Source organism: Mytilus trossulus, unplaced genomic scaffold (genome assembly GCF_036588685.1).
Source record: "Mytilus trossulus isolate FHL-02 unplaced genomic scaffold, PNRI_Mtr1.1.1.hap1 h1tg000187l__unscaffolded, whole genome shotgun sequence".
Lineage (NCBI taxonomy): Eukaryota > Metazoa > Mollusca > Bivalvia > Mytilida > Mytilidae > Mytilus > Mytilus trossulus.
The window spans coordinates 374,114-396,349 of NW_026963309.1; the positions used below are offsets into that span (position 1 = coordinate 374,114).

The 22,236-nt window shown below is 31.1% G+C and overlaps 1 protein-coding gene across 1 annotated transcript; it reads left to right on the plus strand.

Annotated features, from left to right (window-relative positions):
* Positions 1–2,866: 2,866 nt before the first annotated feature.
* On the plus strand, positions 2,867–4,105 carry LOC134700872 (BTB/POZ domain-containing protein 6-B-like). Its single transcript, XM_063562028.1, has one exon. The coding sequence runs from the start codon at positions 2,867–2,869 to the stop codon at positions 4,103–4,105; it is 1,239 nt and encodes a 412-aa protein (XP_063418098.1).
* Positions 4,106–22,236: the final 18,131 nt, after the last annotated feature.

Sequence of the window (22,236 nt, forward strand, 5' to 3'; positions counted from 1 at the left end):
GCTCATAATTTAGAAGCACAATTGTAATTTGCTTTCAATTTTGAAATAAGAATATATTAATTTAAAACATTCGAATATATCTAATTAATAACGTTTACAATATGGTTCTTAACCGTTTAGATTTAGATTTTCATTTTTGGATAGAAATAAAGTTATACCTTTGAACCTCATGTTCCAATTACATTTGTATGTGATATTAAAATTTCTAAAAACATTAATAAAAAAATAAAATCAACAAAGACAAATGCATCAATGAATATAGCTCATAATTTAGAAGCACAATTGTAATTTGTTTCAAATTTAGAAGAATATATTAATTTAAAACCTTCGAAGATATCAGATTTATAACGTTTACAATATGGTTCTTAACCTTTTAGATTTAAATTTTCATTTTTGGAAAGAAAAAAAGTTATACCTTTAAACCCCATAAATGCAAAAATGGTTCCGTAATAATTATTCTTCAATTAATCATATATCACCATATCACAGACAAAATTCGTCAATGAATCAATGAATATGTTATATAATTTAGAAGCACAATAGTAATGTGCTTTCAATTTTGAAAAAAAAAGAATAAAATCTTAAACCTTTAAATATGTGAAATGAATAAAGTTTTAAACCTTGTTCTCAACCATTTAGATTTGAGTTTTAATTTTGAAAGAAATAAGACAAACAAAACAAAAAATAAAGCACAAGGGTTATACGCTGTCAATTTAAAAAAAAAATATTTTCAAACAATGAATAGATATGAACTGGATGAAGTTTCAAATCTTTTGAATTTCAATTTAGACATTTATATTTCGAAATAATGGTAAACATTAATATTTGAAATTCCCCCTAAATTACATTGGTGTACAAATGTATGCCATTGACACTATTCCTGTTTTATCTAATATTGTTGCTCTTTTAAGAACCAAAAAAAACCACGATACAATAAAAGTGTACATTGTATTACGTGTATGTATATGCCACGCAGAAAGGATTATATACAATACTTACAGGTTGAATGGGATATAAGACATAGACAGTTGAAAAAAATAAAATGACAAAAATACTGAACTCGGAGGAAAATCAATTCGGAAAGTCCATAATCACATGGCAAAATCAAATAACAAAACGCATCAAAAACGAATGGACAAGAACTGTCATATTCCTGACTTGGTACAAGCATTTTCAAATGTAGAAAATGATGGATTAAACCTGGTTCTAAGCGCTAACCCTCTCACTTTAATAACAGTCTCGTCAAATTCCGTTATATTTACATTGATGCGTTGAATATGCAGACACAATAAAGAAAATAGTCAAAATATGGGTACATCAGTCATCATCGTATAACAATTTTAAAAGGAACAATTTAACAAAACACATAGACATCTACTATCTACGAACACATTGATTGAACAAAAAGGCATACATGTATATGTGATAATCATGATTATCTTATTAATGTGACATGATAATTTCTGAAATAAACCTTGGCAATGCAATGATATATATAACGCAATTCCGAGCCCCAATGACATGTGGTTCATATTTTAAGTTTGCAGGTTTAATAGAAAATGTATAACACTATCAATCTTTTATCACAACCACCTGCAGTAGACTGATTTATGCGGTCATATTGACCCTTAAAAAACATGCGGGTCATTACGCATCGACCCAAAGCTAAATACAATAAAAGAAAGATATTAATTAACGAACTTACTGTCTTCTTCGTAGTCTTCTTTCAAAAACAAACTTCTACAACACAAACGAATGACCAGTAGTAGTTTTTCCGGAACACAATGAAGCTTTGAATGTTATTAACTGATGACTTGTAAGGAACTGACCATTTTTACCATTACGAGGTCTTAGATCATATCAACATTTTACCATTAAAGACTTCTTAACACTCTGATCAAAGAAGAGAGATTAAGCTTACCTAAGGGGCCCCTATGCATTGAATAACAGGTTAATAATATTGCCCATAAAATTTCATTTCGTCCAAGATCTCTTATTTTATGGTATAATAAATTCTAATTAGTAATCATCAGTTCTTAGATTAACACGGCTATGAAATAAGTACAGAGACATAGTTTCAAAAGATAATTTAAAATTGCATTTGTGATTATTGTATTTTGGAGGCTCTTTTCAACCGAGTAATACATTTGTCATTATTTGTAAAATAAAGAATACAATAGCTTAACTGCTTTAAATATATTTTTAATTTACTGCTATGAAAAAGGATATTAGTATTTTCTGTTGTTGAAAAACATTACTTTTAGTTTTTTTTAAATAGATAGAAATACAAAAGCATCTTGTGCCTAACCCTTAAAACTAAGACATTTCACAAATCTTAAGATACATTCAGATTGTGTCTTATAATTACACATATGTGAAAATATGTATTAGATACGTCTATGTTCACATTTACCCGATTTCACAAAGAAGATAAGATAAGATCAACTTTAATTTCGAATAGGCATTGTAAGAAAATTGATTTTTATCATACAATTGCAATAGACTATACCAGAGACTTATAATACGTCTCTGACAAATACACAAGAAACTAAAAATAAAAACAAATTGAAAAAATTATGAAATATAAAAATTGAGATACAAAGATCGGTGCAACTAAGGAGTGTCTATTTTTCTTTCACAATTATCTTTAACAGAAGCACTTAAAAACCTCAATGTTCCATGGTTAAAAGAATATCATTATGCAACATCAAAACGCTCATGTTGGTTCATTTCGGTATTTTATGCCTCTGATGAAAAACCATGCGAGATCTTATGGTTGGGATAAGATATATTCTAATTATTTTTTATACTATGAGTTTATTTGAACCGAAAAATTATTTCATTGTTTTATATATTGTAGACAAAGATGAGCAACCTAGCCTTGAAATTAAAAGACGCATTTCGAGAGCAATTGTTTTGCGATGTAAGACTTACACTACAGAACGGAATCGTTTTAAAATGTCATTCAGTTGTGCTACTTATAAACTCAGATTTTTTCCAAGGCAGATTGAGTGGAAGGTGGGACCAGAACACGACAATTGACTGTACAACATTTCCATCTGATATTATGACAATACTTATTAAATATTTGTATGGCATTAACCCAAGTTTAAATATAGATGTAATACCAGATATACTACAAGCATGTGACTATTATGCCTTCAATGAACTAAAACTTAAATGTATTACATACATTGATGAAAACATAAGTAGGGAAACTGTGTTTAGTATTTTAGCTTTAAGCGAAGAATTTACTTTAACCAATATTTCTACCAAGTGTCTGAATTTCATCGACACTGAAGTTGAAAATTTACTTCTGAATTTTCCAGATGGATTTTATGATTTACCGATTAGCATTGTTCTTAAAATAATAACTCGTGACAATCTACAAATACACGAACAATTCCTGTTTGACTGTCTTATTATATATGAAGAAAAGTACAAGAAAGATGATATTTGGAAACAGATTAAATATCACGTTAGATATCTATCTATGTCCTTGGAATATTTTGTTTGTAAGGTAGTTCAGAGAAATATTTTACCTGCTGGTGTTACCAACAAAATTTTACTGTATTTATCATCAAATGATAATGTCGATTTTTCTGGTTGTAGCATAATTTCTTATCCAAGGAACGTAGATTCGGAAGGTGATATCTACGTAAAACGTTTTTTTGGAAAAAGTTCTGATTCATCATGGGAACCGGACACATTAGTAGATGATCGTCTTACTTTTTCTGTGAGCAGAAACATTAAACTGAAATCTGTAATACTGTATGGCAGTCCGAATGAATCATTTATATATTCACTGTCTCTCTACGAACAAAACGGTGATCTAATCCAGAATTGTAAAACAAGGGTTTTGTTCCAAACAACTGTTTTCCCAATTGTATTTCCAAGGAAAATATCTCTAAGACCAGATACAAAGTATACTTTGGTTGCAATTAAAACTGGACCAGCAAGTTACAGTGGCGTTGGAGGAGTTGGTAGCTGTAGGGTCCAAGTCCCTTCTGGAGAACGCCTTGCAGTTAAATTTGAAAACTCTTTAGGGCTATCAACCATCGCAAAAGGCCAGTTTAATGGCCTTGTGTTTTTAGAAATTATGTGAATGGTCTGTAAACAAACGATGAAGGGAATGAGATTTCTTGTGTCAATTATACATTATCTTTCGTTATTTTTTTTAATACTAGTATACATTTTTTTGTATGAAGATATTCCATGGATTTATATAAAAAAAAACATGTGTAGACTTGTTAAATTTATGTTTCTATAAATAATTCACTGATGTAAATTTCTAGAAAATATATATCACAATGACCTATATACTTGGGCAGCAACCATTTGATTTTTTTTTATTTTTTTTTGGGGGGGGGGGGGTGGAGGGTGGCTATGGATTTTTTTTTAAGTTTGTTTCCAGTTTTGGGAGGAAAAAAAATATTTGTTTTCAGTTTTGGGAGGAAAAAAAATATTTGTTTTCGACCCTTTGATTCACCCTCAGCTGCCACTATTTGTTATGCTTAAATTGAAAGACAAAAATTGTTTTCGGCTTGTCGCCAAAAAATAGATTGTCTTTCGCCGAAGTCGAAAAAAAAAATTTGTCCAGAAGAAAAAAATCCATAGCCCATATGGCGTCATACTATCTAATTAAACAATCATGAATACTCGACTTTCATTATCAGATTATTGTTTAGTTACAAAATCAAATACAGAATTATACAAATAAACTTTTTTTTTCTTTTAGACTATCCAGTGATAAATTTAAAAAAAATCGTTTAACTGTATCTGCAGTAAAATACCCTTACACACATTATCTCTTAAACCAAGTGTTAAAGTATTATAGGTGTACTATACCTTTGTAATATGTCTATAATTATAATATTTGTGTATTAATAGATTGATTATATTTTAGTATTGTCATTATTAGCGTAGATTTGCAAATTTCATGTATGTGCTTATCCCAAGTCATTTTACATATTTAATTTTGTCCATTTTTGGTAAATAAATTAGGGCGTTAGTTTTCCTGTTTAAATTGTTTTACAATGTCATTTTATGGCTGACTATGTGGTATCGGCTTTGCTCATTGCTGAAGGCCGTTAGGAGACTTATAGTTGTTTATTTATATGTCATTTGGTCTCTTTTGGATAGTTGTCTCATTGGCAATCATACCACATTTTTTTTTTTATATTCACAATGTTTCTAATTTTCAGCATTTAGTAGCAGTTACCGTTTTTTTTATAAAATGACCTGCAAAGATGATAGGCTATTATTATTAGCTATAAGTAATGCACTTATCTATCATTCATAATTTTTGTTCATTTTCCAAGCATTTTTCATTTAACATCTCCAACCTCAACTCACCTTAAAACATTCACGCACGGGCTGGTCCATTGCCACATATGGGTCGTCAGACGAAGCTTCGCTTTGACATTCTTTTCTAAGCTTTGTTCTTCAAGGTGAGGTTTGTGGCTTGTCAGCCGGTGTACTTTTCACGAAAGAATCGCTTTCTGACAAAGTCCCGTTGCTAAATTATTCTTCAGATAGTTGAGAGATTTTCCGGTCAAAGGCCAAACAATTTCATGTGTTTTGTATATTTAGTACAGAAAATACACTTTCATTTTTTAAGTGTAATATTCATAATAAAAATATTATATTTACACTGTATTTGTTTACTATTATTAATTAATTTATTTATTAATGAAATGCACGGTTCCGTGAACAAACTTTATTATTGAATCTATAGTCTGATGACACTACACTGAGATAACATTCACCAGCCAGGAACCTTTAACACATTTTACCTCAACATTTGTAACAGTTACAGATGTTAAAGTTTTATTTATCGATTAATTAGTTTGATTAGAGTATGGTTGATTGGTTGTTGGTGTACTTCCACTTGGAAATAGTTTATGCATATATACGACGGGAAAAACAAACAATATTTTTCGAAACAGAATTTCGTCTATCAGTTTTACACAAGCACAAACAGGAAAAACTAGTATATAAAATCTATATATACTTGTATTGTATAGCTATAACATTCAACTTATTTGTATTGGATTTGCACAAATGCCCCCTCGAAATAGATAAATAGGTAAATTTTCAAGCAGGTTGAAAAACTTGTTCTCGAAGGTATCCTAAGATTCGTCCTAAGTCATAGATAAGTCCGATTTTAGGATGGACTTAGGATCGACTTAGGACACTCTTAAGTTGTGTCTCGAAGCTCTCTCAGACGAATCTTATGTTAGGACGTCCTAAACATTTCCTAAGTCGAAATTTTAAATCTTTAAAGTTATTTTTTGATAAAACATTTATTAATGACGAAAATTTTTAACAAAATTGTTTACGAATTTTATAATTACATGTACAGAATTAAATGCATAATTGCCAATGTTATTATATAAAAAAGGATTGTTATTCAAACTTGAAAACAATTTGTTTTGAAATGAGAATTAAATTTATTGTGTAATCATATCGTGAAACACGAAGTTCAAAGTTTAAAATCATGCACAATTTCTTTATATACGAGTTAATAACCGATGGTGCGTTTCATTTCATGTTCGTTTTCACGTAAAATAATGAGCAAAAAGCGAAATCCAAACATTATTACACTAGAATGAAGATAGGATGCTCTTAAGACACCTTATTGGGTGTCCTAAAGTTAGGACGAAAAATGAGATATATCAAAAGTTAAGAGAGCTTCGAGAACTCGACTTAGGACAAAGACTTGCCATAAGATAGACTTAGGACACGTCCTAATCCTAAGATAGCTTCGAGAACACCACCCCAGGTGTGTCGCTCAATTCAAAGTTGACACATGTTTGTTTGGATATTTATAAAAAACACATAAAACTATAATAGTTCATGCAGTATTGTCCCTTTTATTTTTATTCTCATGATGTTACTAGCACCTTAGAATAGTTTTATACACACTTTTAAAAATACCCACATAAACGTGTGCAAGATAAGCATCACACATGATAATCATATTTTTTTATATCAATTAAAAAATATGAAGATATGATTGTCAATGAGACAACTCTCCCCAAGAGACCAAATGACACATATCGTATGACTTTCAACAATTAGCAAAACCTATACTGCATAGTTAGTTATAAAAAAAAATAAGGTTTCGCAATGACATGTCAAAACAATTCAACGGAAATGATTTGGGACCACAAACAGAATGTCGCAGGTTAAACTAGTTTTAAAGCACCGACCCTCACATAATTTGGGACAGTGGTGTAACAGTACAAATTATGAACACAATAAAAATCAGTTGAAAAGTGCTCGACTCATCAGTCGATACAAAGCAAAAACACAGATCGTACGTGACAAGTAGATATAGGAAGATGTGGTACACATTCAAACAAAAAAACATAAAATACAGATCTTAGAGACCTAGTTCTCGCAGTTAATGATATTTAGTTCCGCAAAAGCCAATAAAAAGTAATAAAACAAATCATGCACCTAAGACTTTATTGACCTATAAGGCAATATGGCTCCGTCTTAAGGTTTAGTAAGAATGTGGAAATTGGTTATTTCTGCTTCACAGCTGAGGACGTGGCATATTTTTGTCGATGGGTCGCTGTCTCGCACATCTCCATTGATAACCAACAAAATACGCACATCATCTGTTTGTTATGTTTGTCGTTGGGTTACTGTCCCATTGACGCATGCATATTGAGTTTAATAATATACTAGTAAAGATTTACGTAGTACCGACGTCCATGGCACAGTAGCGAGAGAGAAAAGAAGAAAAAAAAAGCTTTTATTGTTGTTCTTCAATTCATAGCAACAGTAAGACACAATTTGTTTAATAAAAGTGTCAACCTTGTGACTGTGTAAAACTCAACACGAAGGATAATGACAAGGTTATTTGTAAAGGGGTCATTGGCTGGTCAAGCAAAAAAAACAACAATGCATATATGAATACGCAAACTTTCTTGATACTGGCTATATTGGTAGTGAATCATTGATTATTACCCCATAAGCATAAGGATTGCCACAACCGTTTTGATATATATATATAAAAAATCAAAGGTAAACAGAACTTTACAAATGTATGCTTATAAGAAATACCTATCACCGCACTCAGTACGGAAATATTTTATCTGGGAAACGGGAGATAATCCAAAACATGTTCTCTTGGAAAAATGACTTCTGGTACAAAATAATGGTTATGTCAAATATAAATATATATATATATATGTTCCGGACCATATGAATATTTGGACCATACGCATCTAACTCCCAAAAAAGGTTCATATTGTGGTTCGCGGTATACATATATCGCTCGTACAGTAAAAAAAGATAGTTGTTGTCGTTTGTTGATGTGGTTCATAAGTGTTTCTCGTTTCTCGTTTTTTTTTTTATATAGATTAGACCGTTGGTTTTCTCGTTTGAATGGTTTTACACTAGTAATTTTTTGGGGCCCTTTATAGCTTGCTGTTCGGTGTGAGCCAATGCTCCGTGTTGAAGACCGTACCTTGACCTATAATGGTTTACTTTTATTAATTGTGACTTCTATGGAGAGTTGTCTCATTGGCATTCATACCACATCTTCCATAAATCTAATAACAGAAAATTCCATAGACATCTTTATACTCGCCAAATATACTACTTTGTTTAACTTAGTAGTATTGATAGACAAATTCATACTCTTGAAACTGTCCCATGCATATGACATTATAGGTGTTGTCTTGGAAACATCTAACATGTAATTGGTCATTTTTTGTATTCATGTGATTGCTGAGGGAACATATGATATTTAAGTTTGTTCCCACATCACAATTCATTAAGTTGACATCTACACGTGAATTATATTAACAGGACGAGCCATTCAAGCATTTTGAGGCATTATATTTTTTCCCCATATCACAATTTAAAACATGATATCAATAATATCCGTATGAGGGTGTGAATACGGTTTACAAAATAGAGAATAATATGCAAATAATATAGAAATGAGAATAATTGACGCCAGATACAAAAGAAATGAGAATAGTGGAGTGCTAGAAAATAAAACGAATAATGGGATGTAAATAGAGAATAATATGCAAATAATATAGAAATGAGAATAATTGGCGCCAGATACAAAAGAAATGAGAATAGTGGAGTGCTAGAAAATAAAACGAATAATGGGATGGTAAATCATGAAGAATAGAAAAGGATAGAGAGAAAAAAAGTCGAAAAAATTAAAGAAAACAAGTATGAAGACTCTAATCCAAACACTCATGTACACTTCATTTAAAAAAAAATTTATCATTTCAAGAACTAATGTAGTTTATAAAATAATCAGGGCCGGCTGCATTCTTGCAATGTTCCATTTTGGCATGTATCGTTACGTACTTGAATGAATTGAATGTTAAAAATCCATTCAGACATTATAACTTATAAAATATTTCAATAAGTCAGTTCACATTTTTCGCGAAGTCTGTCAAGAACTTTCACGGAATCGGTTCATAAGTTTAAGGTAGTCGGAATTAAACATTCGCGGAATCGGTCAACAACTTTCACGGAGTCGTTCCAAAACGCGAAGTCGGTCAACAACTTTCACGGAATCGGTTCATAACTTTCACGGAGTCGGTATAAAACATTCGCGGAATCGGTCAACAACTTTCACGGAGTCGGTCCAAAACTTTCGCGGAGTCGGCACAAACATTCACGGGATTCGGTAATCTTACACGGCCGTACAAGTACTGTATTATTACACTGTAAAACTAGCACGGAGTCGGGGGTCCCGTATGGCTTTCCATACAAAAACATTAAGCACGCCGAATTCTGCAAATACAAACACTTCTACATTAACTGATTTGACTGAAACAGTAACACATGCACCAAGAGGTAAAGCGTTGTTATCAGAACACACCCATGATATCGCGGGTTAGTGACTGAAATAAATTGTATATGCGTAAGCCTGTTTTTAGTATTGGTACTGTTTGAACTCATTCATATTTTTTAATTTCCAACAGCTACATTGAGAATCTTAGCGATGACAATGGTAAAAGCACGGATTTCGTCTTCAGCGACACGATGAAAGCTGTACATTTTCAGGTTGCTAATGAAAATAAATAAAGAAGCAAACAATGTGCTCACCGTTCTTTTAAGAAATCAAATCAAATACATTTTAAGTGAACTATGGCGTACATAATGATATGTCTTAATTTCTATAATAGACTCAAAGTATCATATAAGTAACCTTAGAACCGATAGTATCGATAGAATAATATACCGAGTTTACAATTGGGAAACGACAATCCAAAATCAGCCGCTTCAATCGAACGATACATGGAATGCTATCAGTGTTAAGACGAATAACTTAAGATACTGCAGTGAAGTGTAAATTGTTTTTACCATGCATCATTGAGTTGTCTAAGGAATGTGCACGTGTTGACATTTTCACTTTTGATTGAATGGAATAGAACTGCTAAAAACGAATAAAGACACACAGATAAACAACAATACATAAGACACAATATGGAAACTAAACATTGAACACAATAAATCCACCAAACGCTTGGTTCCTCCAGATGAGCCGATTGCGTATAGGCAACAATAGTATAACATTGTTCAATAGTCAAAACTAGGTAAATGAAAAACAAAAATCGTTTCAAGTGTTGGTCCTAACATGCTCAAAATGTGCTCATGTAGAGCAGAATCTGCTTACCCTTCCGGAGCACCTGAGATCACCCCTAGTTTTTGGAGGGTTCGCGTTGTTTATTCTTTAGTTTTCTATGTTGTGTCATGTACAATATTGTTTTTCTGTTTGTCTTTTTCATGTTTAGCCTAATTAAGCGTTGTCAGTTTGTTTTAGATTTATGAGTTTGACTGTCCCTTTGGTATCTTTCGTCCCTCTTTTAAAGGGTATTTTACTTAATATAATATTCTTTTGAATCGATAATTCGAAAATGTATTTCACAATGATAATTGATCCTATTAAGATATACGTTTAATCTATAAAATATATATTTTTGATTTGTAATATGAAAGAAGTGATATAAGAAAAAGAATTATTTGTACTTTCTACTTCAAACTGTGTCATCAAAAATGCAAATACAATTAAAACAGTGAATATTAATATCAGAGTTTCCAATATTGATGAGTCTGACAAGGCTAAACATGAATATGTGGAACAAATCTCTATAAACAGTCATTTAAAGGAATAAAATATTCCAGACATAAACTTAATCGGAACAAACCTTAATTATAAAATTGATAAATAATGAGGTTAACCCTAGCAATCGTTTGACTTCTCATGGAAGATCATATTCAAAAACAGAAGAACATGTTTATCGATAGGGGTTGACATGTAGGTAGCTAATTTTTAACCTGTAATACACTATTTCCCTTGGCCATTAAAGCTAAAAATTTGAACAAATCTACATCCCTATAAATTTTATGTATTCCTACATTATTTATAAACCACTAACCTAATAATTAATTCTAAAATAAAAGTTACCTAATTGAATTATATATTTGAAAAGTTCATCTCAATCGTAAACGTCGTCGACAATCAAATGTACCAATATTATAATTTGGTACGCTAGACGAGCTTTTTTTCTACATAAGACTCATCAGTAACGCTTATATCGAAATAAGTATAAAGCCAAACAAGTACAAGGTTAAAGAGCATTGAGGATCCAAAATTCCATAAAGTTGTGACAAATACGGCTAAGGTAATAATTGCCTGTAATGGGAAAATACTTAGTTTTTCAAAAAGTTCAAAGTTTTGTAAACAGGAAATTTATAAAAATGACCACATTATAAAACATGTCAAACTGAGCTGGTGTGAATACTCCATGTTAGTCTGTAGAACAAACATTATGAAATGAATAAAGACAGTATCTATACATTTCTAAATAAATAACATGAGTAACTGGCTATATGAAGACTCAAAATTGGTCTCCATAAAAGACATCATGACTAAAACGATATTTATACATTTCTATAGAGTTAATATAACCTATACTTGCTATGTGAACACACAAAATTAGTCTGTTTAACTAACATCCTGACTAACGACGGTATTTATGCATTTCTATAAAGACCACATAAGTTACTAGCTGTGTGAACACTCCAAGTTAGTCTGTATAGAACAAACATCATAACTAAAGACGGTATTTATACATTTCTATAAAGACCACATAAGTTACTAGCTGTGTGAACACTCCAAGTTAGTCTGTATAGAACAAACATTATTACTAGAGACGGTATTTATACATTTCTATAGAGGCAATATAACATATACTTGCTATGTGAACACTCCAAGTTAGTCTGTTTAACTAACATCGTGACTAAAGACGGTATTTGAATATGTTTATAGAGACTATATAAGTTACTTGGTATGTGAACACTCAAGTTAGTCTGTATAACAAACATCATGGCTAAAGACGGTGTTTGAATATGTGTATAGAGACTATATAAGTTACTTGGTATGTGAACACTCCAAGTTAGTCTTTATAACAAATACTTTTAAACTCTTTTGGATTCGAGCGACACTGATGAGTCGTTTGTAGACGAAACGCGCGTCTGCGTATATACTAACTTTAGTCCTGCTATCTATGATGAGTTCATTTACAACCACTGGGTCGATGCCACTGCTGGCGGAGATATATTTACCCGAGGGTATCACAAGCCAAGTAGTAAGCACTTTTGTGCTGAAATGAATTGTCATTGATATGGTTATATTTATAAATTTACTCTTTACAAATTTTTGATTTTTTGAAAAACTGAATAAACTAGGCTTTTCAACCTCAGGTATAGACTACCTTAGCTGTATATGGCAAAACTTTTAGGAATTTTGGTCCTCAATGCTCTTCTTCTTCGTTCTTTATTTGGCCTTTTTTTATTCGGGTGTCACTGATGAGTGTTTTGGTAGACGAAACGCGCGTCTAACGTATATACTAAATTAAGTCCTGGTTTCTATGATGAGTTTATTTACTTGCTGTGTGAACACTCCAAGTTCGTATTAATAACAAACTTCATAGCTAAAGGTGGTATTCATTCATTTCATTAGTAAAAGTATTGTGAACACTTCAAGATAGTCTGTATCACACACCATCGTGACTAAAGACGGTATTTATACATCTATATAGAGGCAATTTAAGTTATATGCTGTGTGAACCCACCATGTTAGTCTTTATAACAAACATCGTGACTTGAAACGGTATTTATACATTTTAGAGACAATGTAAGTTACTGGATATGTGAACACTCAAAGTAAGTCTGTTGAACAAACACCATGACTAAAGACGGTATATATACATTTATGCAGACACTATAACATACTAAATATAACAAGTATCAGAAGATAATTGGTAGATAATCAGTATGGGAAAAAATCAGACTTCTCCCGTACACAGTTGAGAACAAAAGTTATCTTGTCAATATAAATATATATGAGTATGAGAGTCAATGAAACTCGCCGTGTTAGACCGACAGTATTTAACATGAATCGCTTACCCCTATTTTGAAAGTTTTACCTAGTATTTGGTTTTTTCTCTCGCAACGATGTTAATACAATTGAATTGAATGCGACTGTAATACGAGTGATTGGTTCAGCGCTATGGAATAATGTAGAATCCACCGTTTTCTACATTTGAAAATGCCTGTACCAAATCAGGAGTATGACAGTTGATGTCTTTTCGTTTGATGTGTTTTATCATTTGATGTTGTCATTTAATTAGACACATTCATTTTTAATTTTTCTCGGAGTTCAGTATTTTCGTGATTTTCCTTTTTACTAATTTATTAAGACACTAACCGGCTCTCTTTTTATGTGCAATTAAATATACTTTAGGTTGATAACACTCTTGTACAATGAGTAAAGTGTGCTTTCTTATTCGACGATTCACTGATTCGTGATTGTTTCCAAGAAAACGAGATCAGCTTAATAAAATAAAACACTTGAATGATACCAATATCAACAACCTGCTGATGGAGAAAGTACTATATCTGGATTGCTATTTATTGTAACTCGTTTGTAATGTATTATTTATGTTACAATTATAATAATTTTTATAAATTTCATATTTCATTAGATATAAATTGATAGACAACACGAAATTCATAAAATAATAAAACTTTTCAGCTAGTTATGTTAGAGGTTTTCGTGATGTTTGAAACACTAACGAGAAAGTTATGACAAAATATAAATAATCAAAATGAATTATGGAGAAGTTATTAACATAAATGCCTGAAATGCAGAAATATTAAAGGCGAGATCGTGACAACGCAGCATCATTTATTTTGGAAATGCAGTTAATCATTATCATTACTGGTATTCTTTTGGAAATGATAGAAAGTGTTAGTTGTGTTTTCTGAAATGTACAATCCAATCATTAGTGTGTTGTCTATTTTCTGTGTATTTGACTTACAGAATGCAGGTAAGTTTCCTTTTGTCATAAAAAAAAGAAAAAAATGCATTCTATAATTAAAATAAAAACCAAAAAAGGGATGAGCTCTCAATAAAGTTACTATTTGATGAAATTTCAAGCCATAAACGCTAGGTACAATCGCTATTTCATCAGATTAATGTTTATACGTAGCGAATTATTACAAAATGAAACAGTTTTTTTCTAATAGATTTCAATCCAACTGGCAAGATGATGAAAGCACGAAATGGAAAACGTATTCTTTATAAATTTGGTATTATTATGTTGTATAAATATTCTATGCGTTTCTGCTTTTCGGGGGATAATTGCTGAAGTATAGATGATTGCAGTCCTTACCTGTAAAGTAAGTTAGGTTTATAACCAGTCATTTGGACTGGTCAGTATTAACCTGTGACAGGATGTAAAACTTCTCTGACCAGCCCTAGGACCATTATCTTGTTAACTTGGACTTGGAAACTGGTCTTCTACTGATATAAAGTAACTTGAAACCTGTACTGCCATAAGTCATCATTCGTTTGCTTTAACTTTGACAATTCCGACCGAACCATACCTGTTCGTAAGTAAACCTTTGGTTGGTCTGTTCAATACCAAGATAACGTGTAACCAGGACCGCTCTACATTGATTTTTTTAGATTATTGTTCTATGTTTTTTTTTTGGTTTTTTTTGTATAATAAAAAAAAAAAAAGTAAAAGTAAAATCATTTCTTCCGTCATATATAGGCGATTAAAATACATGTATTTACTAATAAAGTGCACAACTCTTTGCTTGTTACACAAATTTATCCGTGATCTGCCTTTAAATAAATTAAAAAAGGATATTGGTAATTATGCTAACGAGCATTGGATAAATATTCCAATACATCAAATTTTTTAAATCGTATGAACTATATTTGCATATGTGTATTTAAAAATATAGTATATGGTCCGAGACCACAATTGTTGTCTTTTGATATTTTTGTTGTTCACAAATACAGTCCATATTGTTGACAGTGGGTTACTTGCCATTAATTTATATACCCCTATCAAATTTATTTCTCCAAATGCCTCAAATCGCAAGTAGGGGGTGAAATTATACTGTAAACAAATATGGTTCCAGAATTTTAAAGGAAAGTAGTTATTTGGTCCAGCTTAAAAAGGTTTAAAATTAGAACTTCGGTTGCTGTCAAAAGATTTCAAGACGCTCTACACATACAATTGTCCATAGTTTGAGTTAGAGCAGATGAAGTTTTCTATAATTTTTCTATAATTTGTCCCAAAAGTAGTACAACACACTGTAAAAGTTTCTTTGAGAAAGCGCAGGTGGGATTTTTTTGTTATTTTCATTTATGTTCTAAAAAGAATGAACTACGAAATAATTGTGGTCTCGGACCATATCACCATTTTTAATGTCAGCATAGAATGTATAATTCAAATGAAAGCAATATTGAAATACAATAACTACAAAATTGAGTCCAAAAGAACTTGAGTGCTATCAAGTAAACCTTTGTTAAAATTAATTGAAACGTGAAGAAAATCAGTAGTTTTGATAACTCAGGCTGACAACACGTTAAACAAAATTCGATGACGGCATCAACAACAACTAACAATAATTGTACTTTATCATGTACATCTATATAGCTGCCTAATATTTCCGTAATATTTTATACTAGAATGTATTCTTTAAAAAAAAAATGAAAGCAATACTTGAACAATATGACTACATAATTGTTCTGCATCAATTTAGATCGCCAGACAGTCATATTTTTATTGAAAGTTTTGTCTCGGAATATAATTTCGGTAGTTTTGATACCTTAGTCTGACTCCTATAACAAAACTATTTAACCACACCAAACAAAACTGACCATTTATACATCTGCTTATGTTAATTTATAGAGCCGCATAGTAATTCAGCAATAGTTTTACGTCAGAATTTAATGTACATGTACAATACAAATGACAGCAATATTGAAACACAATCACTACAAAATTTTGTTCTCTTAAATTTAGAGTGCCAGCATGTCCTCCCTTTTTAACAATTTACATGATATATTGATACGTAACAAAATTTAATAGTGTTAATACCTCAGGCTGACTGGTATTGCAAACTTATTTCACCGTTACAGAACTGACCATGTTTTCACTTTAGTATGTACATCTTTATGGCTGCATAATAAATCAGATGTTGTTTTTATATGTCAGGATGGATTGTATAAACAATGATTAATAATGCAAAATCTTTTCTGCATTAATTTAGAGTGGCAGCATTTCATTTCTGTATTCATTTTTTGAATATTCATAAAGTTAGTAGTTCAGGATGGTGGCTATAACAAAATTAAACTATTTGAACACTGAAATGTCTGATTTTATTTGTACTTTAAAATAAAATGTATATGAGGTTGTCTTCTGGGAATAGTATAATATTAGTATTTAATGTCGGTTAATGGATTTTGTTTGTAGGGAAACGTCAAATGGCAACTATTTCATGTATGTGCACAATGAGTATATTGTAAGGACGTTTCATTTATATTATTTATAAATATGGCGAAATTGACAAGACTGTTCTTAATTATAAAATACTTTATGTGTCCGGACACTGTGCAATTTTTGTTATAATATTTTGTCAGAAACAGAATCGTAAATCCAAGGCAAGAAAGTTGAGAAACGATGAAATATCTATGTAATGCACAAAGTTAAATTAAGGAAGGGACTATAAAAAATGGTAAACGTAGCAACGTCACCATTGATCTTGATATCCCATGATATATGAATATTGTTCCGATGCGTTGAATAACATTTTGATCTAGCATCTTATGAAAACAACTGTCATGTCTTTTATCAAAGCTGTCTGTGAGTTTATAACAATAAGAATAAGGAACATATGGTGTGCCCTTCAATAAAACTTGAAGAGTAAAGAGACGCTTTAAAGAATAAGGAACATATGATGTGCCCTTCAATAAAACTTGAAGAGTATAGAGACGCTAAGAAGAATAAAGAACATATGGTGCGCCCTTCAATAAAACAGAAAACAGAATAAGTTGATAGTTTAGAGGCTTTGAGATATAATAACAAACATTTTCATTTGCATATTGATTTTTAATTTTAATTTTAAGCATTTTATATTATCAAGATTACTTAAATATTAGACACGAAATGCAACTATTTGATGGGAAAACCCAAATAGTAAAACTGTTACTTTAAATTATTTGATAAAGAATAAAAAAATGTTTTGAAAAAGAAAGTGAATACAAGAAAATAAAGGATTAACGCGTCACATTGACACTCACATGACTCATCATGTTCATAGACAAATCTGGATTAGATAATCAAAAGAAGAAAATCAGTCTCTATCAATCAACATTATGATTGCGTTTTAACATTTTGGATTAAATTTTATTGTTAAAGGAGCCGTTTTTTGCCTCAAATTTCAAGTTCATTTGATGAAAGATTTTGGACACTTTTTTAACACTTCAGTGTCTATATCAGTTGATTCAATTAGTTTATGTGAAAGATGTCAACTGATATAGTCCCCAATTTGAGCATTAATAGGAAATAGTTGTCAACGGTACCAGTATTATCATTTAGTACGCGCGTTTTGTCTGCATTAGACTCATCAGTGACACTCATATCAAAATATTTAATGTTTGTGCAGTTACCAGCTGGTTCGTTATTCGGCTGCTAGCAGTCAGTTGGATATTCAAATTTATTTGTAAATCATTAAATAATATGATAATATACGTAGGAAATCGTTTTATGACCCAATAGAATTGTCTTAAACTCTCGTTGTCCTCGAATATAACCCCATTTCAATGCTTGTGTATGGTGCATATTTGTCTTTATGATATATAGGTTTTTATCAATAAAAAACATAAAAAAATCATTTTATATCTATATTTCTTAAAACAAAAACAAAACCCGATGACTCTTGTAATATTTAGAAATATACATAGAAATAAATCTGGAAAGCCAAAAAAACAGAAATATATAGTGTTCACCTCCCTGAGACCGCTAAAGTTCGGGTACACATTTTGCCTCCTATGTTTACGGAGGGTCTAAATTGCCATTTAAATATTCAAAATAAATAGCGAAAACCTACCTGAAACCGCTTAAATGACGGTCAGGCCCCCTGTTCTTTTAATGTACATAAAACTGGACGAATTCATAGACTCTGTATATATAAAGATTGTATAAAAAAAATTCTGAGAATGATGTCATATTCGATATCTACAGAGGGTTAAGATTGTCACTTTTCATCTAAACATTGTCAAAATTTAAGGACAAAGGGCACAGAACAAGTCTGAGAGACCCTTGATCTCTCAATCTGCCTACTATTAAGAAGACATTTAGATAATATGTAGATACAAACGAAACTTGAGGAATTGAGTACACTTTTTATCTTCTATGTTAACGGAGGGCCCAAAGTGCTAGTTGGATATTCAAAATATATAACGATAACCTACATAAGACCGCTTAAACAGTCAGGGGCATTACTTAAACAAGTAATAATTAAAATTACCTATAAAAGTAATGTTGAAAACGAGGCTAATTTAAATATAACTTATATAAGTTATTTTTCTAAATATTATTTTTATAGGTGTCCAAGAATACAGATTTTACTAGCTTTAAATAATTTTCACAGTAATCTGGTTATTTTTCCCTTGATATATAAAAACTAATTATTCAGAAACACTAATTATCTTTCCAACGCACTTATCTTTCATACCGACGCTTCTGGGTCAAAGATTGGTCTCTTGTGACTATTAAATTATCATTTTCCTCTAAAATCTTGAAGGTAGACTGATATAAATAGATAGATACTTGTTAATTAATTAAGACCTGAAGTTATTTATAATTTGTAACCTAAATCAATTACATATGTGCCTTAGATAAGTGTAATTGCTTTTTTTTTCAAAAATGTTTAGAATAACTTATTTAAGTAATATTTTTGTCATTATTTTCAAAGTAACTCTTTATCTCTATACTCCTCTCAAATCTGATAAATTCTTTATATCATATAAAATGTTGTTTAAAATCATGAAAACTACATTTAGTCTATGTTTCTTTTGAAAATTAAAATAACTCTATTAAGTAATTTTATTATTTTAAAAATAAAAAAATACCTATATAAGTAATTAAAAAAAATAACTTGTTTAAGTAACGCCCCTGACTGTTAAATGAATGTCAGACGCCTTTTGTTCTTTCAATGTAAATAAAAGCTGGAATTCTTAGACTCGGTATAATATAAAAATGTTGTATCAAAAGGATTTCCGAGAATAATGTCATCTTTGATATCTATGGAGGGCTTGGATTTAAACCCGGAAACCGTCTAAGATTTAACTAAAATACCCAACTGGTGAAGATTTCAGTATTTAGGCATGACTTAATGATGCTAGAATAGTTATCAAAAGTACCACGATTATAATTGTATACGCCAGACGCGCGTTTCGTCTACATAAGACTCATCAGTGACGCTCAGATCAAAATGGTTAAAAAGCCAAACAAAAACAAAGTGGAAGAGCATTGAGGACCCAAAATTCCAAAAAGTTGTGCCAAATACGGCTAAGGTAATCTACTCTTGGGGTAAGAAAATCCTTAGTTTTTCGAAAAATTCAAAGTTTTGTAGCAGAAAATTTATAAAAATTACCATATAATGGTATAATTACCATATAATTTGGCTAGAACCAGATATATGTGCGGTGTATGGTCAAAAACAAACCATATATATGTAGCAGAAGCATTCTATTTTCCAATAACAGTTTTATATTTGGGCAAAAATGGTACTCTTTTTATCATTTTTATACGACCGCAAATTTTGAAAAAAATTTCGTCGTATATTGCTATCACGTTGGCGTCGTCGTCTGCGTCGTCGTCGTCGTCGTCGTCGGCGGCGGCGGCGGCGTCCGAATACTTTTAGTTTTCGCACTCTAACTTTAGTAAAAATGAATAGAAATCTATGAAATTTTAACACAAGGTATATGACCATAAAAGAAAGGTTGGTATTGATTTTGGGAGTTTTGGTTCCAACATTTTAGGAATTAGGGGCCAAAAAGGGCCCAAATAAGGATTTTCTTGGTTTTCGCACTATAACTTTAGTTTAAGTTAATAGAAATCTATGAAATTTTGACACAAGGTTTATGACCACAAAAGAAAGGTTAGGATTGATTTTGGGAGTTTTGGTTTCAACAGTTTAGGAATTAGGGGCCAAAAAAGGGCCCAAATAAGCATTATTCTTGGTTTTCGCACAATAACTTTGGTTTAAGTAAATAGAAATCAATGAAATTTAAACACATTGTTTATGACCACAAAAGGAAGGTTGGTATTGATTTTGGGAGTTTAGGTCCCAACAGTTTAGGAATTAGGGGCCATATAGGGACCCAAATAAGCATTTTTCTTGGTTTTCGCACCATAACGTTAGTATAAGTAAATAGAAATCTATGAAATTTAAACACAAGGTTTATGACCATAAAAGGAAGGTTGGTATTGATTTTGGGAGTTTTGGTCCCAACAGTCAAGGAAAAAGGGGCCCAAAGGGTCCAAAATTAAACTGTGTTTGATTTCATCAAAATTGAATAATTGGGGTTCTTTGATATGCCGAATCTAACTGTGTATGTAGATTCTTAACTTTTAGTCATGTTTTCAAATTGGTCTACATTAAGGTCCAAAGGGTCCAAAATTAAACTTAGTTTGATTTTGACAAAAAATGAATCGGTTGGGTTCTTTGATATGTTGAATCTAAAAATGTACTTAGATTCTTGATTATTGGCCCAGTTTTCAAGTTGGTCCAAATCTGGGTCCAAAATTAAACTTTATTTGATTTCATCAAAAATTGAATAAATGGGGTTCGTTGATATGCCAAATCTAACTGTGTATGTAGATTCTTCATTTTTGGTCCCGTTTTCAAATTGGCCTACATTAAGGTCCAAAGGGTCCATAATTAAACTAAGTTTGATTTTAACAAAAATTAAATTCTTGGGCCTCTTTGATATGCTGAATCTAAACATGTACTTAGATTTTTGATTATGGGCCCAGTTTTCAAGTTGGTCCAAATCAGGATCTAAAATTATTATATTAAGTATTGTGCAATAGCAAGTCTTTTCAATTGCACAGTATTGTGCAATGGCAAGAAATATCTAATTTCACAATATTGTGAAATAGCCAATTTTTTTTTCATTAGAGTTATCTTTCTTTGTCTAGAATAGTAAGCAAGAAATATCTTATAGCAAGAATTTTTTTTAATTGGAGTTATCTTTCTTTGTCCAAAATCAACTTAAATCTTTGTTATATACAATATACAATGTATATTCACTTTTTACTACCAACTGATAAATTTAAATGATCTTTACCATTCAGTGATAACAAGCAGTTTTTTTACATCTTAATATTTTTTGATGTATTTAAATGAGTAGTTATTGTTGCAAACTCCATTAGAATATTTTAATTGAGATTAGTTTTGGAATAAGGGAAAGGGGGATGTGATTAAAAAATTGGGTTCAATTTTTCTCATTTGAAATTTCATAAATAAAAAGAAAATTTCTTCAAACATTTTTTGAGAGGATTATTATTCAACAGCATAGTGAATTGCTCTAAGAGAAAACAAAAATTTTAAGTTCATTAGAACACATTCATTCTGTGTCAGAAACCTATGCTGTGTCAACTATTTAATCACAATCCAAATTTAGAGCTGAATCCAGCTTGAATGTTGTGTCCATACTTGCCCCAACCGTTCAGGGTTCAACCTCTGCGGTCGTATAAAGCTACGCCCTGCGGAGCATCTGGTTGGTATTGTTTCTGTGATCTTTTTGCTGAAAATGCTTCTTTGTCTATTCCTACTACGAGTATTTCGCTATAAACCTTGTTTTTCATATAACCA